The sequence below is a fragment of the Mytilinidion resinicola genome, assembly GCF_010093595.1.
Source record: "Mytilinidion resinicola strain CBS 304.34 unplaced genomic scaffold BDZ99scaffold_1, whole genome shotgun sequence".
In the NCBI taxonomy this organism is placed as follows: Eukaryota; Fungi; Ascomycota; class Dothideomycetes; order Mytilinidiales; family Mytilinidiaceae; genus Mytilinidion; species Mytilinidion resinicola.
In genome coordinates, this window is record NW_022985437.1 from 2,250,833 (window position 1) to 2,277,786 (window position 26,954).

The 26,954-nt window shown below is 54.4% G+C and overlaps 9 protein-coding genes and 1 non-coding gene across 10 annotated transcripts; 3 read left to right on the forward strand and 7 right to left on the reverse strand.

Moving 5' to 3' along the window:
- Positions 1–470: 470 nt before the first annotated feature.
- Positions 471–2,612, reverse strand: BDZ99DRAFT_19391 (uncharacterized protein). Its single transcript, XM_033713179.1, has one exon. It carries the CDS (start codon positions 2,368–2,370, stop codon positions 655–657), a length of 1,716 nt encoding a protein of 571 aa, XP_033584547.1. The 5' UTR covers positions 2,371–2,612; the 3' UTR covers positions 471–654.
- Positions 2,613–3,300: 688 nt separating this feature from the next.
- BDZ99DRAFT_513818 (uncharacterized protein) lies at positions 3,301–4,392 on the reverse strand (the record flags this gene model as incomplete). The annotated part of the gene is made up of 3 exons (XM_033724754.1): positions 3,301–3,683; positions 3,780–4,160; positions 4,245–4,392. The coding sequence occupies 3 exons, from the start codon at positions 4,390–4,392 to the stop codon at positions 3,301–3,303; spliced, it is 912 nt and encodes a 303-aa protein (XP_033584548.1).
- On the reverse strand, positions 4,290–5,910 carry BDZ99DRAFT_457312 (40S ribosomal protein-like protein S3). Its single transcript, XM_033718653.1, has 4 exons — positions 5,822–5,910; positions 5,742–5,767; positions 5,150–5,568; positions 4,290–5,095 (listed from the first exon to the last, which is right to left on the reverse strand). The coding sequence occupies exons 1-4, from the start codon at positions 5,845–5,847 to the stop codon at positions 4,769–4,771; spliced, it is 798 nt and encodes a 265-aa protein (XP_033584549.1). The 5' UTR covers positions 5,848–5,910; the 3' UTR covers positions 4,290–4,768.
- Positions 5,911–6,175: 265 nt separating this feature from the next.
- Positions 6,176–7,761, reverse strand: BDZ99DRAFT_565308 (uncharacterized protein; the record flags this gene model as incomplete). Its single annotated transcript, XM_033727460.1, has 3 exons — positions 7,514–7,761; positions 6,490–7,457; positions 6,176–6,440 (listed from the first exon to the last, which is right to left on the reverse strand). Exons 1-3 carry the CDS (start codon positions 7,595–7,597, stop codon positions 6,176–6,178), a joined length of 1,317 nt encoding a protein of 438 aa, XP_033584550.1. The 5' UTR covers positions 7,598–7,761.
- A 1,554-nt stretch (positions 7,762–9,315) lies between these two features.
- On the reverse strand, positions 9,316–10,100 carry BDZ99DRAFT_19448 (uncharacterized protein). The gene has a single exon (XM_033713186.1). The coding sequence runs from the start codon at positions 10,090–10,092 to the stop codon at positions 9,460–9,462; it is 633 nt and encodes a 210-aa protein (XP_033584551.1). The 5' UTR covers positions 10,093–10,100; the 3' UTR covers positions 9,316–9,459.
- A 1,441-nt stretch (positions 10,101–11,541) lies between these two features.
- BDZ99DRAFT_t5 lies at positions 11,542–11,632 on the forward strand. Its single transcript has one exon. It is a non-coding gene; the product is annotated as a tRNA-Asp (tRNA).
- Positions 11,633–12,028: 396 nt separating this feature from the next.
- Positions 12,029–13,560, forward strand: BDZ99DRAFT_405320 (SET domain-containing protein). Its single transcript, XM_033716424.1, has 2 exons — positions 12,029–12,193; positions 12,270–13,560. The coding sequence occupies exon 2, from the start codon at positions 12,285–12,287 to the stop codon at positions 13,287–13,289; it is 1,005 nt and encodes a 334-aa protein (XP_033584552.1). The 5' UTR covers positions 12,029–12,193; positions 12,270–12,284; the 3' UTR covers positions 13,290–13,560.
- Positions 13,561–15,235: 1,675 nt separating this feature from the next.
- On the forward strand, positions 15,236–21,987 carry BDZ99DRAFT_565311 (uncharacterized protein). The gene is made up of 4 exons (XM_033727461.1): positions 15,236–15,357; positions 15,416–15,442; positions 15,679–21,138; positions 21,207–21,987. Exons 1-4 carry the CDS (start codon positions 15,347–15,349, stop codon positions 21,505–21,507), a joined length of 5,799 nt encoding a protein of 1,932 aa, XP_033584553.1. The 5' UTR covers positions 15,236–15,346; the 3' UTR covers positions 21,508–21,987.
- Positions 21,988–22,260: 273 nt separating this feature from the next.
- BDZ99DRAFT_565312 (uncharacterized protein) lies at positions 22,261–24,120 on the reverse strand. Its single transcript, XM_033727462.1, has 6 exons — positions 23,938–24,120; positions 23,816–23,827; positions 23,589–23,745; positions 23,441–23,494; positions 23,293–23,389; positions 22,261–23,236 (listed from the first exon to the last, which is right to left on the reverse strand). Exons 1-6 carry the CDS (start codon positions 23,956–23,958, stop codon positions 22,573–22,575), a joined length of 1,005 nt encoding a protein of 334 aa, XP_033584554.1. The 5' UTR covers positions 23,959–24,120; the 3' UTR covers positions 22,261–22,572.
- Positions 24,121–24,893: 773 nt separating this feature from the next.
- On the reverse strand, positions 24,894–26,334 carry BDZ99DRAFT_470572 (uncharacterized protein; the record flags this gene model as incomplete). The annotated part of the gene is made up of 3 exons (XM_033721638.1): positions 24,894–25,247; positions 25,401–25,879; positions 26,085–26,334. 3 exons carry the CDS (start codon positions 26,332–26,334, stop codon positions 24,894–24,896), a joined length of 1,083 nt encoding a protein of 360 aa, XP_033584555.1.
- Positions 26,335–26,954: the final 620 nt, after the last annotated feature.

Here is a 26,954-nt window from a genome sequence, read left to right on the forward strand (position 1 = left end):
ACCATTCATTTTGCAAATGCCCGTCTTATGCCTTGACCCTAATCCGCCCTAAACTGGATCCCCTCAGAAAGCAGAAAAGCCAAAAACAGCAACACCCACCCATCGCCATAACATGCCTTGTGCGAGAAAAACAGCCAAGAAGAGGGGAGAAGGATGAAAGATAAGAAAAGGAGTGCAGGAAGACCTCATAGCCGCAGGCCAGCAGGTTTTCCTTTTTCAAGAAGAAAATCAATGCATCCTCCTTCCTCCTCCCTCCCTCCCTGGGGCCTCTCGGGGAATCCCTAGTATAAAATCCGCAGGGTTGTTGTCTGTCGAGTAACTGACTCAGGCAGACCCATGATTGCAATCGAGGCAAGAAATGAAAAGAACCACGAGACCGCATGCTCATTAAAACAAGGATCACGTAACACAAGGAAAATGGGGTGTCGTGAAGAAAGTGAAAGAGTAAGGGGAGCTGCCAAAGCTTGAAAGAGCCGAGGAAACGAAGAAGAAGAGTCGAGGAAACCGCGCGTTGTTGCCGCACGGGTTCGCACGAGACAGAGTTAAACAAGTAAGAAAATCATGATGATTGGTCGTTAAGTTAAAACATCGACAGTATGAACAAAGAAGAGACTCTGGACTCGAGATCTACCCGATCCAGGCTTCGATCCTCCCCTAGTACATGGAGCTCTTGCGCTTCTCGGCGCTCGTCAGCACGAGCATGGGCATCTTGCGACGCTCTTCCGGGACCGGCTTGACGTCCTCGACGCAGATCTCGACCAGTCCTCCGCCAATGGATCCCTCGTCGCTGCTAACGCTGTTGGCAGTGTAGCGGCCATCAACGCTTGTCCTGTCGCGGGAACGCTCTTTCAGCTCCTTGCGCTCAGATCCGATGGCGCCGTTGGCAGCAGCGCGGAGGCTTCCAATGCTGGGTTTGCCCGAAAGGCTGCCACTTCCACCGCTGTGCACGCTGTCGGAATCGTTGTCGGAGGACAGCGAGAAGCCCATATCGGATTCGCTGACAGGCGTCATGCTTCCACCGCTGCCAGTGCGAACCCCACGGCGTTCAATCCCAGCGCGAACCAGACTGTGAACAGCACGACGGCGTTGACGGGTCGCAAAATTCTTGCTGCCTTCATGCTTTGTGGTTGGGCTAGCCTGGAGCTCCTCGAGAGGTGGAGGGCCACGGGGCTGACGGACTGGATGTTCACCGGCACGTGCCTGGCCAGGTCCGAAAGTGCCGGTCATCGGTGTCTGGGGGAAACCAGTTCGGGGCGTGAATGCCGACTTCGGTCCATCGCCCGGGAGGTCGCTGGAGTTTGTGCTGAGGGCAAGAGATGACACCATCTTCTTGTGGCCGCGGCGGAACGCGTTGGCGGAAGGGGGAGGCAGGGGCACAACATCCTGAGGTGGGCTGGGCGACTTCTTCGGGGGAGACGAGCTGCGATGATCGAACGGGTTCGAGTTCATCTCGGCGGGCGGAGATACCTCGGCACGGAAGGTTGGCGTGTTGGACTTCGGCGGCGAGTTGGTGTAGCTGGGAGTTGGCGGTGGCGGGGAACTGGCAAGCAGGCTGGCCAGCTGCTGCTGCATATTGCCTCCATTTTGCTGTGCTTGTTGGTAAGCAGGGTCGACTACGTAGTTATACTGGCTAGTCATGGGGTTGAACACAAGATAGACACCCGGCTGCCCCGTTTCCAGAGACTGGGGGGTGTTCATGCTCATCTGCTGGCTGTAGAAGTTGTTGCCTGGGGTGTAGGGCGTGGCAGGATACTGCTGAGATTGGCGCATTCCAGCGGAGCCAATGTTCATGCCCTGGAATTGCTGGGCAGTCAGACTCAGAAGCTGTTGCTGGAGCTGCTGCTGGCGTTGCTGAAGATACATCTCCGTAGCCATGAGCTGGGCAACAACATCGGGATCCATCTGTTCGTTGTCGAACTGGACTGGAGGAGGAGCCAGCACTTGCTCTGTGGGAGAGAAGATCTGCTGGTTCTGTCCGTATTGGTTGCGGCCAGCTGACGAGAACGAAGATCCAACGGCAGTCTGAGGGCCGCCCTGGTTAGCTCCGCCGTAGGCCTGTCCAGAGTATCTCGACGAGTCCAATCCTCCAAATCGCTGCTGGTTGTAAGGAGCGGAAGCTGGAATGCTCGAAGGGGTGCGAGGCTCCTTGCGGAGGTTGGCAAGCAGGTGGCCTCTGCTAGTGCGAGGAGTAGGGTTTTCGACCTGATGCTCGCTGATGGACGAGATCTTGGGCGGGGAGGCGACACTGAGACGCTTGAGCTGAGAGCCCTTGCCGCGAGAAGCAAAACCAGCACCGGGAAGGCCGAGGCCGCCGTTCGGCTGGAAGTTGTTATATGTCATCTGAGCGAGACCGCCTGCGTCCATGCTCATTATGGGTGGTCCGGGAAGTTGTAGTGAAGAAGGTAATGCTGTGGACGGTATGACGAGGGTGTCTCAGGAAAGATACGGATCAAGCGAGACAGCCGGCAGGAACAAGCACTGAGGGTTGGCGGAGCTGAGGGAGTGTTTGACGCGCTGAGGGAGGAGCCTGGGCGCGGGTGGAGTTCTTTGTTGTAGCACGAGAGGGTTTGCCGGCAAGGCAGCCGTGGAGGTTGTCGATGAAAATTAGATGATTAAGGATCGTAGGATCGATCGAGGTGATATGTAGCAAAAATGGTAAGGCCGGCCGACGATGTTCGCAGGAGTGTGGACGGGTCGCAGGACCAGCAGAGGCGAGGCAGCGGCGAGCGCGTCGGCTGGGCGGCGAAGCACGTTGGAGGACACGGGCAGGCCGGATAAGGGGCAGAGAAGTGAAGCACGATGGAGCTGCGGGGATTGACAAGTGGATACAGAAAGAAGCCGCAAAGACGGGATCTACTCGGGGCTGGCCTGGATGGGCGGGCTTGCTTGCTCTGCAAAGCACGGTATTAAGGCTGCAAGCCAGGTGGAGGGTATGTAATAAGATGAAGGGCAAGCTGGGAGGCAAGCTGGTGAAGTAGAGAGCGAGGGGGAGGGGCAAGGAGCGGCGGCGGGCCGGATGAGTGAAGGAGGGGAGGTGGGAGAGGGCGAGTGAGGGAGCAGACGAGGAGGTGGTGATGGATGGGGGAGAGGATGCAAAATGGGAACTGGGACGAGGCCGAAGCGGTCAAGGGCGCTGGAGCCGGCGCGGCATTGGCGACAACACTAGCCGGGATTGCGGCCAGTGAGGGCGTCGCGCAGCCCAGCTGCCCCCTTATCCACGGGCGCCCGCCAGCGAATCGCGCGCCGTGCTGGTGCGGCGGCGTGCTGTTCTTTGCGTGCTGACGGGCCTGTCCACGCCTGTCAGGGCCCTGACACGCATCGAATGGCCCACAGGGAGCCAGCGCGCGGCGATAGTCGCTGGCCTGCATCCGAGGGCATCGCAGCCGTGGAGAGGGCGTCTATCGAGGGTGCAGAATGCAGCGGGTGGTGTTCACCGGGCGCTTCTGGGGAGCCTCGTCCACTCACAGCGCCCTCGTCCTCCCCGCCGCGTGCTGGAAATAACCTCGCGCATGGCAGCATGCTTCGCCAGAGCGCATGCCTGCCGGATAGCCTCACGGCCTCGAACTCGCCTGGCTGCGACGGCCAGCGCGCTTGGTTCAGATTTAGGTCGTGCTGCAGAGCTTCACGCTGCAGAGCTTCACGCTGCACTGCCCAACCCCCCGGCGACGCAGGGCTCGAAGCACCTGATGCCGTCAAGCATGCACTCCGACAGCAGCTAACAGGTGTTTCTAACTCCGTCGCCGGCCGAAATAGACGTCAGGGGCCGGACGCCTCAATACTCAGTTCCACTTCAGGACCATATTTCTGTGAACCACGCCTCGGTGCCCAATTGCAGACGGCGAACGCGCTGTCACAGTCCGGCCTGTCTAGCTGCTGTGCAACGAGGGCATCAAAGCGCGGCGACGGTCGCGTTTCATCCAGGCCACCGTCTGCAATTGTCTGGGGGGAGCCTGTTTGGGCATCTTGAAACCCGTCTCGCATCCGGACATCAGCCCTAGCAATCTCATCTCGCGCGCACGCGCCGATCCACGCCACTCTCTGCGCCCGTTGAAACGCCCTCTTCTGCGTCCTGCGAGCCCCGAGGTCGTTCGAGAAGAGACCTGCTGCCACCGCGATCGCTTCGAGGCTGCTCCCTGGAATCCCCTCAGAGTCACTGCTGACTGCGAATCGCCACAGCCATCACAGCTCGGGCCAGGTTGCTTGCAGTCACCAGCACCAGCCTCAGAGTGGCTGTCAGGTCATACGTCGCCCAGGCCGTGGTTCGAAGAGGGTGAACCATGTCTCCGACTCATCAGTTTCTATCGAGCACGACGCCTCATTTCTAATTGCACTCTGTTCCTGGCCAGACCCCGTAGAATCAATAATCTTCCAGGGCTCGAGCCTTTGGAACATGGTACCTACTCATGGGAGTTCTCATCTTGGAAGGCTGGCTTCTTCTTCTCCTTGAAATACCTCGCAAGGTATTTACACGAAAGTCTTTTTTACCTAGTCTCGGCATGGAAATGATCGTAGAAAACATTGGTGAAAGAAGACCTGAAGAATCTGGATAACCAGCATGTCACACGTTTTTGACCTTTTTGATTCGTCCTTGCATGTTGCTATTCTGCCTGTGCTCGCGGGAGAAGTGAAGTGTAGCCAGATTAGGATTTGTGGCCAGTAGGTACAGACAGCACTATGACTCCTTGACAGCCCATGAGTTGTCCCGTCCGAATGCAAAAGAAGATTCACCCGCCATCAGTCATCATCTAGCCTCCGTCAACAGCATCCCCTACTCTTCAGCTGTGAATCCCTCCGCTGGCGCCTCGCCGCTCTCCGCCTGTTCCGCCTGTCTCTGGGCCTCTGCGGCCTGCTGGGCAGCCACGGCCTTTGCGCCGTAGTCCTGGGACATGGGCTGCACAACAGTCTGCTCCTCCTTCGGCTCAATAATAGTGACGGAGTCTGGCAGCGTCTTGGTGGGGCCGGCCTTGCCCTCGGGATCCGATCCACGCATGATCTTGACTTTGATACCCAACACACCCTGGCGGAGGAGGACGTGGCGAGTTGCCTCGTCGATAAAGTCCTTGGCTGGTTGACCAGAATGGATCATGAAGCCGTCCTGTCACAGTATTAGCCCAGCCCAATAATTTCCGACCTTCTACAATCCACATACAGTGAACTTCATGCTCTTAGCACGCGCAGCCCTCAGCTTGCCGCTGACCACAACCTCGCAGCCCTTAGCGCCACTCTCCATGATGAACCGCAGCACACCATAGCAAGCCCGTCGCACAGCCAGACCGTTGAGCAACTTGTATCGGAGGGATTCGCACTGGGCGACGGCCGAGAGACCGCGGTTCTGGACCTTGGCAGCGTACAGCGAGACGGAGTTTTCGGGGAACTTGAAGCGCTTCTGGATCAGCGACGTGAGCTCGCGGATGCGGCGGCCCTGCTCGCCGAGCACTTCTTGTGTGTGGGTGGCCCGGATGATGATGTCGGTCACGGTGGGCGTGACTCGCACTTCCACGCCCGAGTAGCCTTCCTCGGCCAGCTCGCGCTGGAAGAACTCGTTCAGCTCGGCGTAGAAGACACCGTCTGTGAAACATGGGTCAGCTTGTGTGCGCAATTGTGTGTTGAGGCATATCGAGCTCGGAATTTTGGAAGGTTCAATGTGGACCGCTGTCGCCCTCGGGACGAGAGGCAAACGGCGCCCATTGACCGTACGAGCCGTCGTGGAGGCTATAGGGATGCGCGAAAGGATTGCATACCAGCTACGAACTTCCTCCGCTTGGAACTGGATGCGGTCAGTCATATTGGCCTCGATCGACGCACACAGCGAGATACTCACATAGCACCTCCATGAGTAGCTGCCATTCTTGCGGTTATGGGACGATAGATTCCAAAGTGCTGGGGCGGAAGTTCAGCCGTCCGTTGTCGTGAGCTGTGATATCGTCGCGAAGTTGGAGGTCGAATTCGACGAGGGCGGGCAAATTGAGGTCGTGCGCCAAGGAATCGATTACTCGCTTAGCTTATCCGCACGTGAGGCACTAAGAGCGCAACCACGAAACACCAATCACTGTCAGGCTCATATCGATTTGCAGGTGTATTCATTCATCAATGGTGATATTTACATTGCGCCTCACTGCAATATACAAGTTGATCAATCCCGCTAGCTCCACAGCCCAAACGCCATCCAAATGCTTCAGTTGTGCTCAATCGGGGTTTCTGGAAGCAGCTCCTCAGGCCTGCGCTCTACCCAGCGCTTCAGGGGAGGCCTTACGATGTCGTTGAACAAGAATGTGCCGTAGACAAGGAGCCCGAAGCCGACTACTTGCAACCACTTGAATGTCTCCCAACCGAGGCCTAGGGAAACGATCCAGATGAATAAAGTACGACAAGTGTCGATGGTGGAGCGCGACGTGGCACTGACTGTTCGTGTAACAGAAAGGCCGAAGAAGTTGAAGCCGCTGTATGGTTGTCAGCATTGTTGCGATCAGCTGAGATGATCCAACTTACCCAATACTGATCATGATCAGGACGCTGCTGACAGCAATGGATCGGAAATGGGTGATTTCCCACAGGCCTTCACGAGCATCAAAGTACCCATTACTTCCTGCCTTTGTAATGCCGACTGCGAAGTGAAGAACGATCATGCCGATGACGGTAACAATAAAACCAAAAGTGCCTTCCCAACTGACAACCTTGATTGGCTCCATTGCGTAGCGTTCCATGATACTCTCCTCGAGCACGAATTGCGTAGCTGTGAATATCTGGGCGCCTGCGATCAAGAAGACGCCGAGGACAGTGTGACCTGCAGATGGAGAAGCGGCTATCTCGCTCGCTGCTCTGCGAACTATCTCAAAGCCGTGCCTAATCGCATCACGGAGCTCTGGCTGCGAAAGAGATTCGCCATGGACGCTTTCGCCCTTCGCGAGAGCTCCAGCCAGGCCTACAACAGCGACACCAGCCACTACGATAAATAGGGCAAACCATTTGTATGCACCGAGCCTTCGTTTGAGGAAGAGGACGCTGAACAGGCCCACGAAGAGTACAAGGGCGCCACGAGTCATCTGGTAGATACTGGCTGCTACGAAGAGCAACCCGACATTCATGAGTGTCGTCCCCGCTATGTCGCAACACGCTGGGAGTGCTAGTAAGAGGATATTGCGCCCTGTCAGAGGGACGCGACCGTCCGCGAAGGCGTGCGCAGGCTTGAGTGGGTTTGCAATAGGAACAGCGGAGTCATCGCTATCCTCCTGGTCCCTGGCGAGCACTGGGGACTCGGGCTCTTCATCCTGTTCGGTGCCGATGGCCTCATAGCCTGCCTTCCGTGAGGCGTAGCGCTGGTATGCTGTGAAGCCGCCCACGACTATCCAACAGGCCATCTCGCCAATAAACATTTGTAGGGTTTGTATAACGGGCTGTTCGAAGTAATCTCGGTCTTTGTGCTTGGGCGCGTCGCAGTTCCGTACGCATACATTGTCCTGACGAGATCTGAATCAGTTGGAGGTCAAAGAATCAGACAGGTAAGGGCACAAACTTGGTATTTAGTGAGCAGCGTATTGCAGACGCCAGTCAGAAGCATCATAGCAACGAGGAACGGAACCAACGCTTTCGCTGCCATGGTGCTGGAGGTGAGCCGGACGGCTCGATCGAGCTTCGGATATAGCGGCGGGGGTTGGGAGGAACAAAGCGAGCGACGATATGGTGTATGCAGGTTTGAACGACGTGAACTACCTCATGGAGAGGATCTAGAGTGATTATAGAGCGAGGTGTAAGCTGCGAGAGATAGACGAAGAGTGATGAGTGGAGACCAGATGGGACCTCAATAGCTTCGACGCGGGCTTAGCGCCGTCGGTAATCTCTCACGTGCCTTTGTTTTCGAGCTTCACCAGGCATCCGCATTCATCGCATGACTCTGCTCACGACGTGTCAAATGGTTAAATATCTATATGCTATATAGCCAAGCCCTGGCTTTTCTCTGTTAGCTTGCCAACAAACAGCCGCTAGTGCCGCCAAAGAGGTGCCCCGAAGACAGCTCCAAGCTTCGGGGTAGATTAGTACGTATCTACGGTGCTCGATGAGAAGAAGAAGCTCATCCGGAAGCTTAAGAAGTCTAGACGCGACCGTTGCTAGAATAAAAAAGGCTTCAAATCAGCTCAATCACTCTCTGAGAAAGATCTAAGCTACTTACCGTCTACGTGATGAGTAGTTTGGGTTATTTGCAATAGGGAGTCCTTCGTAAGCTATGCTCTCTGTGGTGGTTTTTAAATATATAGAGTAGGGTCCTGAGGTCGGGTTAAACCGCTAAGGTGCCACCTAGCTTATGAGTGGAATAACTTTTCAGCCACACATTCTTGAAAAAAAGCCATGGGTTCTTAAACCTGTTCGGGTCACAAATCAACCACTGGTTAGTCAAAGATGGCTACCCGGTAAACTTCTCTCTCGCCCCCGGCGTCTTCGTGTCAGTGATGGAACTGGGCTGGAGCCATTTGGACTAGACTGGATGGAGGCACTCGAAAAAAGCATTGGACTGGACTGAGTTTCTTTTTGGATGGAGTGGATTTGAGGCTAAATTCAGACCAGTCCAGCCCAGTTTCATCACTACTTCGTCTTCGCCAGACATAGAACCATGGTCGGCCCCCAAGTCTCCCGCGCTTGTTAAGCAGGCTGCTTTGACAAGCGGAAATCATGACCACTAGACCATCAAGGACGTCTTATTTTGAATGGAGAGGAAATTTTATCGTATCTATAGTAATATTTGTGCACTACGCTGCAAACACTCTCACCAAGGTAACTTCTGCCTGAGCGGGGAATTCACATGAAAACCTGTTTTGTGCTTGGCTAGTGGCGTCTCCGCTTTTTGACCATATGAGATTTGAAGTCGCACACGCAATTCAGTTACCATATCATTGGCAGTCATCATGGTGCTGCAGGGCAGGCGCGACTATCTGAGATGCAGAATGTGCTGTTGGCTAAGATCAAGGAGTCAGCTAATATCATCGCCATAGTGGACGAGTTTGCTGGTGAATTTCTGAGCATGGAGGAGCTCAGGACGATCACAGGAGAAGGGAAGAAGTTGGACGAGTCTTCTGGTACAGTCCCACCGATGGTCCAGATGAAGCGATGGGTTCTTGTCACAAGGCGATTTGAGAGCCGCCGATTACGGAGGCGTCATACGATCTCCATTGACTGTTGACTCGGGACTAGCTTTGTTCCTGCCTCCATACATAATACGGCGCATGGCCTATGTCGGCTCGCTAGCCTAGGTTGTGTCTGTTCTGGTCTGATCCCGCTGCAAATACATACCATACCAGTATGTAGAAAGTGTCTCTAGCCGAGACGCTCGGAAAGTGGAAAGAAAAAGGAAAGCAAGGTTTACTCAATCTGTTTATGTTTTCTCGTTGCCGTTCGGCGCGAGATCATTTCCAGCGCTATGACTGGCTAATGCCCATATGTCACGGTATATCACCACCTCGCCTCGCATCACTGTGGACTTCTGTTGGCCGACGGCACAAGCGTGACCGTCAGCTTCTCGCTTTTCTCAGTCGCGGAGACCCCTCCGTGGCGTATTGGTACGTCTTCGAATTCCCCGAGCTTCAACTGCTTTCTGGCTTTGTCCGAGTACGTCTTCCAAAACGAAAACATCGCCGTGTCCTGCCTCCATTTGTTGCTTCCTTTCGCAGGAGCGTTGGCTTCGGAGTATGGTGAGGTAGGGTTATTGAAAACCTGGTAGGCGTCGCAAGCACTCCAGACGAACAGCATGCAACAATATCGTCGCCATTCCATGCGCTTATGACCCATCCCCTGTCCGCCCCGATACACCTCGTCTAAGTCTACGCCCATCCAAATCGGCGGACCGAAGAACAGGTAGCACATCGTGGCTGGATCTTGGTCGTAGTACGCGCCGAAAAGGTCAGCTCGCTCAGTATCTGTCGCCCCATGAATGGGTGTGTTCTGGTTTTCACAAAAGGAAATACAAAAAAGAAGCAAACATTGGAACTCGGCGTACAATAAGATGAGGGGTTCAAACTGGGTAATAGTTGGTGGGAAGGGAAAAGGCAAATATTGCGTCGATAGAGTAGAAGAGAAAACTGTAGTAATACACTCTCTGGGCATAGGCCTCCTTGATAATATGCGGGCTTCGAATGAGAGGGAGTGCAACGGATGCGGGTGGGTTACTTGACGTACTCCTGCTTGATCCATCTGATTTTCTCGTCCACTGGATATGATAAGAAGACTTTCGGGTATTCGCGCTGCGACCCGGCGCAGTCTGTTTGCACTCGTCGCAGAGTGACTTGCAGGCGATGTACTTCCCGCTTTTGATCTCGTAGATCGGCGTTGGATCTTCGTCTTTATGGGTGTCGCGGAGCTTGCATCGGCGCAGGACGTGGATCTTGTCTCCAATCGAGAGATCAGCATCCCGGAATAGGTGAGCTTTCTTCGAGTTCTTCCGCTTCGTGGCCTTTTGCCCGGCTTGCTGTTGTAGTCCTTGGGTCTTTCGTCCTCTGTCCAAAGAGTCTTTGAAATATTGGACCGTGATGAGATTCTCTGATTTGGATAGCATCCAATGGTCTTCAACTGCTTTCCTGGACCCCCCGGCTCAATGGCCTTGCTGACATGAGCCATCGATAGGGCTGTCTGATCTTACTATGGAGGATCATAAGATACATCATTGCGGCCCTACAACACAACCCTATTATTGTTATTGGCTCCTTTGCCACTGCTTGTGGTACCTCATCGTACTTTCGGATTTCCGAACTAGAGTGATGTCTGGCGTTCTGGACAACTGGTAAACTCGCGAGGCCACCTCAGACGGTGTTAGAGAGGTGTACACAGATCTGACGCCCCAAATTTCTGGTCAGTACATTGAATCACTACTCACGCCGCTAGGAAAATTTACCGACACATATGTCGAGACACTATACCGATACAGGTACTCACACAGATAAGACCTTCTAAATGCGATGGTATCTGAACATCCTTAACAAGGACGACGATCCCACGTGGTTTTGACTAGATGTGTAAAATAACAACAGCAGATCAGTGCTGCAGTACCGGAATGATCTTGCTTCTATTCTATCAATGTGCCTTGAGATTCGCGAACACCAATCTTCGCAATAGTAGTGCAGCAAATTTTTCTCACAATTCGAAGAATTGTATTTTCTCGAATTGCCATTGGCTCTTGTGATGCTAATGAAATGGTGCAGGTTTGGCAAGGCGCTTCGGGTTCGCCGAGTAATTCCGCTCCCCACCCCACGACACTTATTCACCCGGCATTCAAATAATGATAAGCAATGAGTCGAAAGGATAGAAATCCAGGTTTGAAACGTGCGTACGGTGAAGGGAACGTTGATGAACGTGCACTGAAGTCCTCACTCAAGCGAATCCCATTATCAAGCTTTCGCGCACCACAAAAAAGCGGAGACGCCACTAGCCAAGCACAAAACAGGTTTTCATGTGAATTCCCCGCTCAGGCAGAAGTTACCTTGGTGAGAGTGTTTGCAGCGTAGTGCACAAATATTACTATAGATACGATAAAATTTCCTCTCCATTCAAAATAAGACGTCCTTGATGGTCTAGTGGTCATGATTTCCGCTTGTCAAAGCAGCCTGCTTAACAAGCGCGGGAGACCGGGGTTCGATTCCCCGTCAGGGAGCAAGTTATTCTTTTGCACTTTTATTTGATTTTTGGTTGGTCTTTGTAGGGAGACTGGGAGGTTAGGTATGGGGGAAGTAGACACGCAGTGGGTCCTTGGGGGTCTGGGAAGCATGCTTTTGCTGCCGTTTCATTATTTTGCATGTAGAGTTGCGGCAGAGAGCGCGGGTATTGTGAGGCTTTGGCATCGAGTCATGGTTAGTGTCTCAGATAATACCCATTGCCTAGATTCACAAGATAAGGTTCTACAGTTAATAGCCTTCCGCTTACTCGCGAAGACGGAGAACCTATCAGAGCTCACATGTCATCATGATATCATGGGACGCCCCTCGCTTTTTTTTCTATGTATGGAATAGACTGATGCAGGATCTGGCCCCACCAGCTCACGTCGACGGTGGCAATGAAGAAGAGAATTCTGAACACTCTGATTTAGAAGCACACGCACGCGTTGTTACTTTTGAGTTTCTTTTGAAGAAATCCCCTTTTTGGACGAGAGGAGAGATTGCAGTGAATTCAAGGAAACGAGTTGGCCGTGCAACGAGAACTCCACCAACACTCTAGGGTAAGTATCAAGCAAGTATTAAAGCAAAGTATCCCGAACATAGTAAACATGCAACCCTGAGCTTACAAGTTCGTAGGAGACCACACGTACCATGAGTTCCAATGCCCACAACTCAGGGCCCACGGCCCATACCTTAGGCCCAACACCTCTTAATAAAGCAACGTCGCCGCAGCTATTCACGCTGCAGTCCATCCCAGGGCAAGGTAAAGGCCTAGTCGCCTCACGTGCCATAACCCCAGGCACTCTCCTTATCAGCGAAGCCCCCCTCTTCGCCATCCCCTCCGCAGCCAGCGAGCGTGATTTAGCAACGCACCTCCGGACTCTCCCTAAAGAGTCCCAGCGCGCGTTTCTCTCTTTGCACAATTCCCGTGCCGGTGCAGGAGAACCGCTATCTAACATCGTCCGCACGAATGCGTACCCCCTAGGTCCTGGCAGTGATCTTGGGGGCATCTTCCCGCTCATCGCCCGCATCAATCACAGCTGTCGCCCAAATGCGCAGCATGCGTGGAACGGGAATGAGGGGGAGGAGACTGTGTATGCGGTGCGTGAGATTAAGGAGGGCGAGCAGCTCTCACTGTCGTACCACGAGGGGGGCCCATCGAGCGAGCGCCGAAAGGCGCTTAAAGAGTTCTTTGGCTTTGACTGCACGTGCGAGATGTGCGGAATGCTGAAGGATCAGATTGATATTAGTGACGAGCGGCTTAGGCGGGCCAAAACGCTTGATAAGGCGATTGGAGACGCGAGGCGCGTGCGTATGACGCCGGATGCTGCGTTGAAGGATTGTAGGGAGCTGCTAAGGATCTATGAGGAGGAACGAGTTGCGGATCTTAGGGTGCCGAGGCTGTATTATGATGCGTTTCAGATTTGCGCGATGCATTCCGATAAGGCGCGGGCGAAGGTGTTTGCGGAGAGGAGTCGGGAGGCGAGGGTGATGTGTGAAGGGGAGAAGAGTGAGGAGGCGGAGATTATGGCGGCATTGGTGAAGGACCCGGCGAGGTTTGAGAACTTTGGAACCACGAAGAAATGGAAGCTAGAGAAAGTGCCTGGAGGGCTTGATGGTATTGAACTTGAAAAGTGGCTGTGGAGGGAAACTTAGAGAGTTGGACGAGATGTTGATGAAAGGAAACGGCTTGGAGTATTTCTGCTTTACCTAGGATGACAAGATGGGTATTGGCCTACATGAGAATGATAGATCTAGAGGTTAGTTTTGGTTTCATGATTGATGAATTTCTCAGCTATTTCAGAGCGAAAATTGGGGGGTAGTGCGGAGTTACCTCCGTTCCAGGGTTCACATGACCTCGATATTCAAGGAATGAGCGAGGATGAAGGTGTGTAGGTAAATATCATCTATGGATATGTGCGTGATGTCTAAGTATACTACTGTTTTGAAAGTGATGAATTAAAAGGGAGCAGCGCGCTTGGACGAATTCAACTAGCTTGCTACTAGGCCGTGCAGCACTCACTGTTCACCTTCTGCCACCCTCCCATCTAGATCATGGAAGCACGTCATCAATGTCCTATCACGACTCTTAAGACCTGCCCCCATTGCAAGCATTGGGCTCCACAATCCTCCTCAAGAACATGTTCTTCCGAGACGATTCTTTTTCGCAGTCCTTCAATGTTTTCTTTAGCATTTAATTCAAATGTTATCCTATTCATTACACACATGAAAAATTAAAGATCCAGGACGCGATTACAAGGGGTTCTATTTAATCTTGGAATGGCGGTAAGCCTTTGCGAAAGTTGAGAACCAAAGACCTAGATCTGTTACTTTTCTAGTCCTCAATTTCATGCGGCCAAAGACACGCAACAATACTCTCAGATCTCGTTACCGCTAGGTCTACTGTCCTACAGTACCCAATCAGAAGTTTGCGGACTACTAGCAATTGGCTGGGGCACTCCGATAAACGTTGGAAACTCCAGATACAATGTGAAGGCCAATGCAGTGGAAGATAGACTACCTTTTAGCTGATTGAAGACGCATTACCTAGGGTACTCCCCACGGTGGTGTCGAGAGAGCAAGAGTGAAGCCAGGGCAGCGGCATATCCGTGTGCCCAAACTTATGGCTTAGTACTGTATGAGTTAAACCTGCACCATCATCATGAAGCACTCCGTCATAGTCGTCCACGTGGAAGCCATCAAAATCAATCGAACTGCGCAAGCCCCTCCCTAAATGGCATGATCTATACTCGAGAAAGGTAGTGTAAAATGGCCCGACCCTTGGTTGAAGATTTACCGAACCGACCTCAGTTTATTCTGTATGAGAAATTGGTGTATTCAGATTGACGATGGATGGGAAGTCTTATGATGCTTGAAAATGAGGCCAGAAGCGGGGCGCGGTCGAAGAATTTGCGCCGCAACCGCCTTGATCTACAAGAACGAAAGGAGATGCGGTGAATGGGCCTTGGCAGTCGACTTATCTGATAGAGCGATATGGTGGCTGCGACGGAGGCTGGCCTGGCTATCTGATAATGGAGATAGCAAGGCAGGATAGCGACTGCTGCACAGCATGTTTCTATTCTGATTCGATGTTCTGGCCTTCTATCCGCGGTGTCTGCCTCTCGCTGCTGCCTGTCTCGACCCAGGCTGCCCGTTTGTGAACCTTGGACACAAAAATCATATGCGGAGCCTCGTGGACGATCCCTGGCCGCTGCTGCCAATCCAACGCGAGATTCACCGCTAAGGCCGTTAGCGGCAGCGACTAGGTGTCTTCAGGACTAGCCCCCAGCCTTGGCAGCAGGACTGCGCAGCCTTCAAAAGCGAGGTTTCTTCGCGGCAAGACGCGTCTAGAAAGCGCACAAAACCCGATCTGCTTCGCTCCTCGACAGTCTCGCAGCAAGGCTCTGCGCGCGCCGTTTGCTGCTGTTGACCGGCGCGGCGCGGATGGGGCAGGCTGTTCGCTGCGGCCCCTGATGAAGCCGGGTGGCGCCTGCTAGCGCGCACGGGCCCTTCCTTCTGCACTGGCAACCAATACTTAAGAAAGTGCTAAAACTCACGGAGCCCGCCTTCCTCTCGCTCGCACCAACCTGGCCGCCCCTCCCACTCGCCCTCGTCACGTGACCCACATTCCCGCCAACGTTGCATGCATGGCTCATCACCCACGGAACGGAAAACGCCACGCGAGATAAATTGACACCCCGCGACACGCCGCCATGGCGAGCAGGTATGTGCCCCGCCTGCTCCACTCCCTGCTGCCCAGCGTATGCTAACCACAGTTCCAGCGGCACGCGGCTCGACCGCTTAGTCACGTAAGTAATGCTGTTTACTTCGTCTGCTATGCGCTGAGTGACGTCTGCGGGATGCATGCTTGTCACACCCACATCTCGTGTGGCTGGCCCGTTTGGGAGATCCGCTCTCACCCCTCACCAAGCTCTCTCCACGGTCGTATCTGGCCCCTTGCGCTTATGCTTGTGTTCTCGCCACCTGCAGCACGCGCATCTGTCGTGGCTTGCAATTGCCTCTCCCCACGCTAACCCTGATCTAGACTCCTCGAAACTGGCAGTACTGCGCTGATCCGGAATACCGCCGCCGACCAGCTCGCCGACGTGCAGAAGCAGCACCCTGACGAGCTCTTCCACTTGCTTACGCGCGTTGTCCCGTACCTCAAGAGCCGGAGCTGGGAGACGCGCATTGCTTCCGCCAGGGCCATTGGCGGTATCGTCAGCCATGCTGACAAGTATGATCCTAATGCTGGCGACGACGTCAAGCCGGAGAGCAACGGCCATGTCAAGCACGACCCGGACGGCACGAATGGCTCATCCATCAAGGCCGAAAATGGGGATGCGAGCGGAGCGCTCCCCGTCCCAGAGGACCAGCTCGACCTCGCGACCCTCGACATCAGCATGATTATGAAGTATGGCAAGACCCTAGCTGGCAGCGGCGGCAAGGAGTATGACTACAAGCTGAACGGCATGGACCCTGCCGCTCGCTTCGCTCATCAAAAAAAGAACCTAACCCAGCGTCTTGGCCTTGGCGGAGAGTACATGGAGGACGACCTCGTGACAGAGAACGACGTTGCTCAAACACCGGGCCTCCACCCCCCTCCTATGCATCGTCTCGACACGTCGGTGGCTCGCCAAGACAGCATTTCCTCTGCCGCTGGCTATCCCTCTTACTCACCACTGGATGGTACCAACACTCCCGTGGATGGTGAGAACGGTGCACCTGCCCTCAGCAAACGCCAGCTCAACGCTTTGAAGCGCAAGAGGAAAGATGAACTCAAAAAGGGAGCTAACAAAGTCCACATAGTAGACCTGGCCGCCCGGCGAGGAAGCACCGTCCCACAGACTCCCACCACTGCTCAACCGCATCCAGTCAAAGTGGAGCCGAAAGAAGAGAATGCCGAGGAAGGCGTCGGTGACTACTTCTCGCTGGATCGGAAGGGTGACGATGACAGCAAGCTTGTCAAGGAATTCAAAGGTGCCCCTATAGAAGAGAAACCCGCTTTCCTGACCGAGGCCGAGGAAAGTGGGCTGGAGTGGCCCTACGAAAAACTATGCGAGATCCTCACCGTCGACATATTTGATCCCAGCTGGGAGAACAGGCACGGCGCAGCCATGGGTCTTCGAGAAGTGCTCCGAGTTCATGGAGCAGGCGCCGGCCGATTGCATGGAAAAACGCGCGCTGAAAACGACATACTCAACCAACGATGGCTCGGTGATATGGCCTGCCGCATATCCTGCGTCTTCATGCTGGATCGCTTTGGCGACTACATATCAGACAACGTCGTCGCCCCGATCCGCGAAACTGCCGGACAAACTCTCGGAGCCATGCTCCAGTACCTGTCTCCCGAGAACGTCATATATGTCTTCAAGATTCTGCAGCGCCTCGTTATGCAAGAAGACTTCGATACAAAACGAGTTTGGCAGGCTTGCCATGGCGGCATGATTGGCATGAAATACCTCGTGGCAATAAGAAACGACCTCCTATTGGAAGACTCGGAACTTATGGATGGAGTGTTACTAGCTGTTATGAAAGGGCTGTCTGACTTTGACGACGACGTCCGATCCATGAGCGCGTCAACCTTGATACCTATCGCCAGCGAAGTCGTGGAGCTTCGACCGAAAGCTCTGCAAGAACTGATCAACAAAGTGTGGGAATGCTTATCAAATCTGCAGGACGATCTCAGCGCTAGCACTGGCTCTGTTATGGACCTCCTTGCGAAACTTTGCAACTACCCCGAAGTGCTTGACGCCATGAAGGAGAATGCCAAGCTCGACCCCCGTTCTTCTTTCGTTGAACTAGTTCCCCGTCTGTTCCCTTTCCTCCGCCATGTCATCATCAGCGTCCGAGCTGCAGTTCTTCGTGCGATTTTGACCTTCCTCAACATTGAAGGACGAGAGACGGATGACTGGGTTGACGGCAAGGCCCTTCGGTTGATCTTCCAGAACATCCTTTTGGAACGCGATGAAAAAGTCCTCAAACTCTCCTTGCAGGTGTGGAACGCACTTGTGGATCGTTTGAGTTCTCGCCGCGACAAGGCTGGCAACGAAGTCAACGAACTGCCAGACCTTTTCGCCTCGCATCTTGACGCCGCTATTCCTTTGACAATGACGCCCATTGGTGTTCTCCGTCACCCGATTGCTATGGAGTACTCCCTTTTCATTAGGCCGTCTGGTCAATTCTTCGCCCCACCAAATCATGTAAGCACCCGAAAGGTAACCCCACCAGGCGGAGGAGAGCCAGCTAAGAAGAGGCGGAAGTCACAGCATAAGAAAGAGGAAATGGCGCCTCCAGCATCTATCTCCCACAACGTTGACGGGCACATGATGAGTGGAGACGTCGACCTTGTTGGTGTCGATGTTATGATACGCTCTAGAATCTACGCTGCTCGGGCATTAGGCAAGCTTATCGCCTCATGGCCCTTGGAATCACGACGAGGCGTGTTTGAGAAGCGTCTTGTTGAATATCTGAAATCGACGCATTCAAGCACCCAGCTCACAGCAGCCATGGTGGTTGAAGAGTTTGCCAAAGCGAACAAGACCAAGGACGAATTGACACAGAGCCTCGCATCAGTTTTACTTCCTATTGTCGAAGGAGAGCGACCCGGTGCCTACGAGGATCTGGTCCCCAAACTCCAGGTTGTTCGTACGCAATGCCAAGCACTCATCAGCGCTTTCAGGGACGCCCACGTTACAAGTCTGCCACACCTCGCCGTGGTTGTGCAGGGCGATCCCGGTGCTAGCGTGTATGCCTTCTCCGTCTTGGATGGGGAGAAGCTTATTGGAGCGCAATTTGACAAGGCTAAGAAGGCGATGACTCCTGCCCAGCGCTTAGTATCCTTGACCAATCTAGAGACTCTCAGACTGGATGTGGAAAGCTCCCTCAAAGAAATCAAGGATATCAAGGAGAGTCGCGATATTCGCATCAAATCAGCTGCTGCCGGTGCACTTGTTGCACTTAACCAGGCACCAAAGAAGCCCGCCCTAACAATTAAGGCCATTATGGATAGTATCAAGAAAGAGGAAAATGCCGAGCTTCAGAAACGCTCTGCTGCTGCTGTGGCCGCATTGATCAACCATCTTGTGAACACTGGCAGGCTGACCGTCGTCAACAAGGTCGTTGGCAACCTCGTCAAATTCTACTGCATGGAGACCGCAGAGACGCCGGAATTCCACGCCAATGCGGGTATCGAAACTGGAATTCTGTCTCTCAAGAAAGAGGAGGACATCCGAGACCATCCAGATGCGGCTAAGTTTGAACAGGATGCTCGTGCAGCCCGGATCCAAAAGCGTGGAGCCAGGGAATCCCTCGAGCTGCTAGTGGAAATATTTGGAAGTGGGATCTTCGAGAAAATTCCTAAGCTTCGCGAACTTATTCAGAATCCTATCGAAAAAGCATATGAGAGCGAAGCGCTACCTACCGGCATCCTCGAACCAGACAACACCTTCGGGCAGGAGGTCGTTGATGCACTATCGACACTGCGAGCTCTAGTTGGCAAATTCCATCCGGATGTCCTAACCTTCGTCAAAAACCTTCTACCTCTCATTGCTAAAGCGCTACAATCTCGGCTGTACGTGCTTCGGTATGCAGCGGCCAAATGCTTTGCCACGATCTGCAGCGTTATGACCATCGACGGTATTACCATGCTGGTAGAAAAGGTTCTCCCATCCATCAGTAACCCTATCGACGTTCATTATCGACAAGGGGCGGTGGAATGTATCTACCACTTGATACATGTTATGGAGGATGGTATCCTACCGTATGTTATTTTCCTGATCGTTCCGGTGCTTGGTCGTATGAGCGACTCAGACAATGATGTGCGTCTCCTTGCGACCACGAGCTTTGCGACATTGGTCAAACTTGTTCCTCTTGAGGCTGGTATACCAGATCCGCCTGGGCTGTCGCCAAAGTTACTCGAGGGACGAGACCGGGAGCGGAAATTCATTGCACAGATGCTTGACGCGAAGAAGGTGGAACCCTTTGAGATCCCGGTGGCGATCAAGGCCACTCTTCGTTCGTACCAGCAAGATGGCGTCAACTGGCTTGCATTCCTCAACCGCTACCACCTTCACGGAATCCTCTGTGATGATATGGGTCTAGGAAAGACCCTGCAAACTCTTTGCATAGTCGCCAGCGATCACCACTTACGAGCAGAAGAGTACGCCAAAACTCAGGCTCCTGATGTCCGCCGCATGCCCTCTCTTATTGTCTGCCCTCCGACTCTCTCTGGTCATTGGCAGCAGGAGATTCGACAATTTGCACCTTTCCTCACCGCTGTAGCATACGTCGGCGCCCCTAGTGAGCGGTCGAAGTACATTGAGAAGCTTGGTCAAGCCGATGTTATTATCACTTCTTATGACATCTGTCGTAACGACATAGATATCCTTGCGCCACTGAACTTCAACTACTGCATTCTGGACGAGGGTCATCTGATCAAGAACGCCAAAGCGAAGACGACCTTGGCCGTTAAACAGCTGAACTCTAATCATCGCCTCATTCTTTCTGGTACTCCGATCCAGAATAACGTCCTTGAACTCTGGTCACTTTTCGATTTCTTGATGCCAGGCTTCCTTGGCACTGAGAAGGTCTTCCAAGATCGCTTCGCCAAACCCATCGCCGCGTCTCGTTTTTCCAAATCTAGTTCTAAAGAGCAAGAAGCTGGTGCACTTGCCATTGAGGCGCTGCACAAGCAGGTCCTACCTTTCTTGCTGCGTCGCCTCAAAGAAGAAGTGCTGGATGATTTACCACCCAAGATCCTTCAAAACTACTACTGCGATCTTTCCGCCCTGCAGCGGAAGCTGTTCGAAGACTTCACCAAGAAAGAAGGCAAGGCTCTTGCTGAGAAGGCTTCTGGTGAAGACAAAGAGAGCAAGCAGCACATCTTCCAAGCCCTTCAATACATGCGCAAGCTTTGCAACTCTCCTGCGCTTGTCATGAAACCGGGACATAAGCAATGGGACACTACGCAGAATTTCTTGCAGAGCCATCACACCGACATCCGGGACATCGCCCACGCGCCAAAGCTCACAGCTCTCAAGGATCTGTTGGTGGACTGTGGCATCGGCACCGAGAGCGTCAGCACCAGCAACGGACACGCAAATGCAATGCCCGGCGACCTCCCCGAGGCCGTGTCCCAGCACCGCGCTCTTATCTTTTGTCAAATGAAGGAAATGCTGGACATGGTGCAGACCGAGGTCCTACAGAAACTCTTACCATCAGTGCAGTACATGAGACTTGACGGCGGCGTCGAAGCCTCGAAGCGCCAGGACATCGTCAACAAATTCAACTCCGACCCCTCCTACGACGTCCTACTCTTGACGACTAGCGTTGGCGGTCTCGGACTGAACCTTACGGGCGCTGACACGGTCATCTTCGTGGAGCACGATTGGAACCCGCAGAAGGACATTCAGGCCATGGACCGCGCTCATCGTATTGGCCAGAAGAAAGTCGTCAATGTCTACCGCATCGTCACGCGCGGCACCTTGGAGGAGAAAATCCTAAAGTACGTATCCCCCAGGCCCCATATCTATAATCTTTCCACAATACGCATACTGACATCCCATCTCACAGCCTCCAACGCTTCAAGATCGACGTCGCGAGTACAGTCGTCAACCAGCAAAACGCGGGCCTGGGCACCATGGAAACCGGCGAGATCCTGGACCTCTTCAGCCTGTCGACCGACGCCAACGAGGGCGTGCCGGCGCCACCGGGTGAGAACGCAATTAGCGAAGAGGACGCGGTGGATGCGACGGGCGAGCTGCGCGAGAAGGGCAAGAAGGGGTTCCTGGATGAGCTGGGCGAGCTGTGGGACGAGAACCAGTACGAGGAGCAGTTTGATCTGGATGGCTTCCTCAAGACTATGAAAGGGTAGGAAAGCGGCAAAGCGAGGCAGCTGCGAAGTGGGGGGGATAGGAGTGAAGCGTTGGCTCTGGATCCGTCTTTTTTTCGGGTGGAAAACTCTTAACTCCGAACCTACCTATCCACTCGAACCCATCCCATCCTGTTCGATTCACATACTTCACTTTACGGACCTTTTCGGCGTATCAGGCAGGAAAAAGGGTCTCCTGGGAGGGAAGCTGGGAGCTGGGGTTTGGCATGCATGTTTTTTTTTCTTTTTCCCCTTTGCATGCATCTTCTGCATCGATTGCTTGAGCGTGGTGTTACGGTACGGATACGGTACGGATGGGGGGGCTACTGGAGCATCTGGGTTCGAGGCATTGGGGGTTTTACCTCGGTTTCTGCTCCTCTAGGCTTCGCTCTGGATAGATAGATAGGTGGTGGATCGGTGGGTTTTGAATTAAATCCATAAGCTACTACCTAGGTACTGCTCTAATCGATCAAGTTAGTTTCCATGCTGGTGTTCTGTTGATTTTCAGTTGAGAGATGCTTATGTTGTGGCTGTTGATGAGGAGCTACTAGGGGTGGATGTGTGCGAGTAGAGAGGTATGGTTGCCTTGTCTTGCCATACCTTCTACCACAGGGTTCAAGATCGTGTCAAATTCAAGAGGGTATTAGTCTCAGAAGATACCCAGACTCACCAAGGTAGACCAAAACAGAAACGAAATCTTCAAGGCAAGAAAAAAAAGTAGTTATATTTCTCCTCAACTGCTAATTGATTGCCATCCGCGCCATCTCATACCCTCCTTCAGATACCAAGCATCTGAAGAAAAAAAAAGGAGATTTAAATGGAGAACCACAATAGAAGAAGAAAGGATTAATCTTTTCTTTTTCATCGCCCAAAAAACTACAAACTGTGCGACTCAGAGTACGTCCTGCCGTCGCCTACCACCGCCACCGCTCCGATCCACCGAATATACCATTTTATGTAAAGGGAGGGTTTTGGGAACACCTCGCTTCAGAGAGCCGATCCTGTAGTACCTGTTGCATGCACTGGGTAGAGAGGAAGGACTTACGCTCGTAGGAGAGCTTGCTGTGGCTATGAGCCCAGGCTGGGGAACGCGCTGGGGTCCGAGAGGTTGACAGCAGCGGACTGGCCGCCGCGGCCGCCTCTGCCACCACGGAAATCGCCACGTCCCTCGCCGCGACCGCGTCCACCTCGTCCGCGTCCCTCGCCTCGGAAGCTGCCCTCGCCACGGCCACGGCCACGGCCGCCACGTCCGCCGCGGAAAGAGTCGCTGGGCTCCTTGTGGAGGCGCTCGTTGTCGAGCTCGACGATGGTCTTCTCCTTGCGCTGGCGCTCGCGCTTGGCCTTGCCGCCGGAGCCGGCCACGTATTCCTCCTCTTCCTCCTTGGTGAGGGGCTTGCCTTCGGGGAACTTCTTCGTGCTGCCTTCATTGGGCTTGCGCACCTCGGGAGAGCTAAGGTTGAGCTTCTTCTCCGCCTGCTCGGCAAGCCACGCCGTGTACGACTTGGTCTTGTCCTCTTCGGGCTCCTCGGCAGGTGCAGCGGCTTCAGCGCCAGCGTTCTCGTGGGCGAAGGGGTCGGCGGGCTGGGCATCGGCGTTCCATGCCTGGTCGGAGGAGACGACACCCTCGGCCTTCTCTTCCTCCTTGGCGATAGCTTCGCCAGCCTTCTCATCGGCCCATTCATCGCCGCCGGTTTGGCCACCCCAGCCGTGGGCAGTTTGCTTGTCGTGTTCACTGCGAGACAGAAGGTTAGCATATACTCTCTAAATAAAGTGTGGCAAGATACATACGCTATGCCGGTTCGGCTGTGACGGTCTCCGTTACCGCCGCGACCGCGTCCTCCACGGCCACGTCCACCACGGCCACGATATCCAGACTCGCCAGATTCTGTTCATGTTTAGCGGCTGATGCGACAATGAGGGGGTTGATGTCATATACCTCCAGATGCTCGGCTGCGGTTCTGGTTGCCTTCACCTCCTCGATTCCGGAAACCTGTGCACCAAACAAGTAAGCGAGAGCTTTCGCGCGACCTCTGTAGGCCATTGCGTCTTCCATTGAGCTGTCAAGGCAGTCTCTCAGCACATACCTCCGTCATTGTTGCCTCCTCGGCTGGCGCGGGCGTCACGGACGGGTGGTTCGGCGGGCGTGTTTCGCTTGCCGGCTCTCGCAACAGGCTTCTCAATGGCCTTGGCTGGTGGATCGGGGGCTCTGTCGGGGTCGAGCTCGGGGTCGTTCCCTAGAAGCGAGACGTATGAGACGGAGCTACAAGATGCAGTGGAGATGCAGCGTGTTATGGTGGAGCGTACCTAGGAGCTCGAACAGGTTCTGCAGCGCGGATCGTCAGCATCAATGCGTCGTGGGAGAGCGACAGACGAGCTCTGCAGATGCTCAATGGAGTCGGCAATGGCGGCGAGACCATGGCGTCGTGGACTGACCTTGGATGCGATGCCCGACATGGTGGGTGGAGTTCAAGCGCCTTCCGCGCTCTGCCCTCTAGTCGCGCAATCTGGACGGACTCGTCGATGGTGAGCGAGAGCTGATCCTAGGAGATAGGATCTGAACTCTCAGGGACGGAAGATGGGTGCTGGGAGTGATGGCGATGGAGAGCGTCGTGGTGGTGAAGCCGCGGTGAGCAAATTCATTTGTGGACGGGCCTCCTGCTGTCGCTAAGCTTAGGCCGCCAGGCCCAGGACAAAGAGACCTCCAGCCACAGCGCCCCGCCTCGATGACGCCGTACAAGTGCGTTCCGGTGCCAGACGGCCGTAGAGTCGAGAATTGGCATAGGGGAGCACTTGCCGACGTCAACTCACTGCTGCATCTAGTGTGGCCTCTCCCAGCCGTCACTTCAATGCATCAGGTCAATGCTGAAGTAAGCAATATACGACCAGAAATTCCACTTCTTATGCATGGTCAGAACGGTCGTACAAGTTCGCGTCACAGTGTTTCATTTAAAGCTATAGCCTTTTCGGAAGCTCCGCAAGATGCTTCTGTCTGGATTAGGACATCTGCACCAGAGCTGTCTACCAGTCTTCCCAACTACGTCCCTAATGCCTTCAATGGGTAGAATCCTCCACTCCCTGAAGCCTTCGATCGGTGAGATCCTCGACTCGCTCTTGACTGACCACGAGGAACAAAACCAACCAACATGCCATTCTCACCGCGGTACAGCTCTCTACGATGCATTCAACTCCACATAACTTTTCTTGGGGTGCTTCAGGACCGAACCCATCCAGAGACACTGTTCCGCCCCCAGTGTCACGTCCGGAACGCCTGCTTGGTCAAGGGTCGTTGCCATCCGAACGCCCGCTAGAATAGGAAAAGGAAGCAGAAATCAGCAACTCATCAGACAAAATTGATCATCCAGCCACATCGCTCATGGTCCTTCTCTTTCTCACCTCGACTCATACGTGAACTGGGTCGGGAAGTGCATGCTTGCCGACAATCCGAACGGGTCGGCGTCCAGCATCGGGTCGTAGGGGTCGAAGAGGTGGTTCATGGTGCCGAACACGGCGCCGGCACCATTCGCATCAGCGGGTTGCATTGCGGCCGGGGACTGATACCGCTGGTTCGCGGGGTTCTGCGCAGCGTTCTGCATCGGGGGCTGCATGCTTTGCTGCTGCATTTGCGTCGAGGGCGGGAACGTTTGCGGAAAGGGGCCGGGGCCCGCGGATTGATCGCTGGGATCTTGGTCGTCGAGCATATCGGCTTGCTCGTCGTACTCTTGCTCTGTACTCACGGAATCAATCTAGGACGAACATAGTTCTATGCCTAAGCGGGAAAGGAGGGGGCGGGTCAGCTTGCCGAGTTGATCCATATGACTCCTGAATGGAGACGTGTAGTAGGCGGGCGGGCCGCCGCTAGCACTACCCGTCATCGCACTCCCTGCTCCACTGCCCACAGTGGACGCACTTGAAAGACCGCTCGATGGAGCGTGGTTGGTGATTACCGAGGGGCGCTGCGGGGCCAGCAACGGCGTATACTGAGACCTAGGCGGCTGTTGCGGTCGCAAATGCTGCTGTTGATGACCTACCGGGCCAAAATTGGGCGAGATGGCGCTGCCAATTTGCGGCACAAAGTTCGGGGATCGAGTCGCGGTGGTGGACGGGGAAGACAAGTGGGAGCTTGGGGTGGGCTGCGACAGTGGTGAACGGTTTGGAAGAGCGCCATCGGGCTGAAGTACTGGCAGACCATGCACACCTTCTGGCTTCTGCGACCCGCCAGACGCGCCAATGGAGCGGCGAGCCTGCTGGTGTCGGTTCATTATGGCACGTTGGATGGGGGGCTGGTTAGGAGAGGCCACGGTCGATGCTGGTGCTCGAGTCGGGCCCAGATTGGGGCTGCTCGTCTTTGCGCGGAGCTCAGCCTGCACATCGATGCCTGCGAGGTTATTAGATGACGCGTCAATAGACACAAAGCAATGATTTAAGGGGTGGTTTGATGGATGGCGGCTGAGGAACAGCACGAAGGTATGGCGATTGAGAATGACCGGGGTGTATTGCTGAGGCATGCATTGAAGCAAGTGTTGACACATGGATTGAAGCACGGAATGAGAGCTGGCTATTGAGCAATGGCCGATGCTTACCTTTTTCGAGCAAGATTCTCTCGAGGAGCGAGTTCTTGTAGCGCAACATTAGGCACTCGTCAGCGGCACTGCGGTGGCTCTGCTGGAGATTCTGCAGCGCGTCCTCGTGGTGCTTGATGGTCGTCTCGAGCTGCTTGATGTACTCGGTGCGGCGCTCTCGAAAGGCAGCCTGGGCCTGCCGGTTGCGCTGCTTGCGCTCCTCAGAGGTGGCATAGATCTTGCGACGCTTGGTTAGTGACATGATGGACATGGTGGGCTGCGCAGATGTGCAATGGAGCTCACTGGCTTGCGGCCGCCCTTGCGCTTCTGCGTCTGGGGGTTCTCTTGGGTATATGTCTCGGCCTCTGGCTCGGGCGACGAGGCTCCGCTGCTCGTCGAACCATCGCGCGAGGCCTCAATCTTGCCCACGGGCGTCATATCTGTTACGCTACTATCTCCCATCTGCAGGTACCCCTCACTGCCCCTCTGGAGGAGGGCGGGCGCCAAGGTCGACGATAGACGCGAGCGAGTGCTGAGGCTTTGGCCTAAGCGCGCGCTGGGAGGCCGGGTAGGCGGGTAAGAGCGCAAAGTGTGTGTGCAGGTTTCTGCTAATGGAAGATAACAAGTGCGTACAGCGTGAGGTGCTGGGTGGACGGGCAAATGGCGTGAGGTAAGCTGTTGGCTAATGGAAACTGGAGAGCAGAGAAGAGCGAGGTCATGGCGATTTCAAATAGCACGGGCGGCCCTCTCCCCGCTTGCGCCTTCTGCGTGCCAGCTGGCTGCTCGTCTGGCCTGCCTGGGAGCCACGACGGCAGCCGAGCAGCAGACGACAGTGCGCCGCTGGTTGGAGAGGTCCACCGCCTCTGTGTGGTTGGAGAGGGCCTGAGAGGG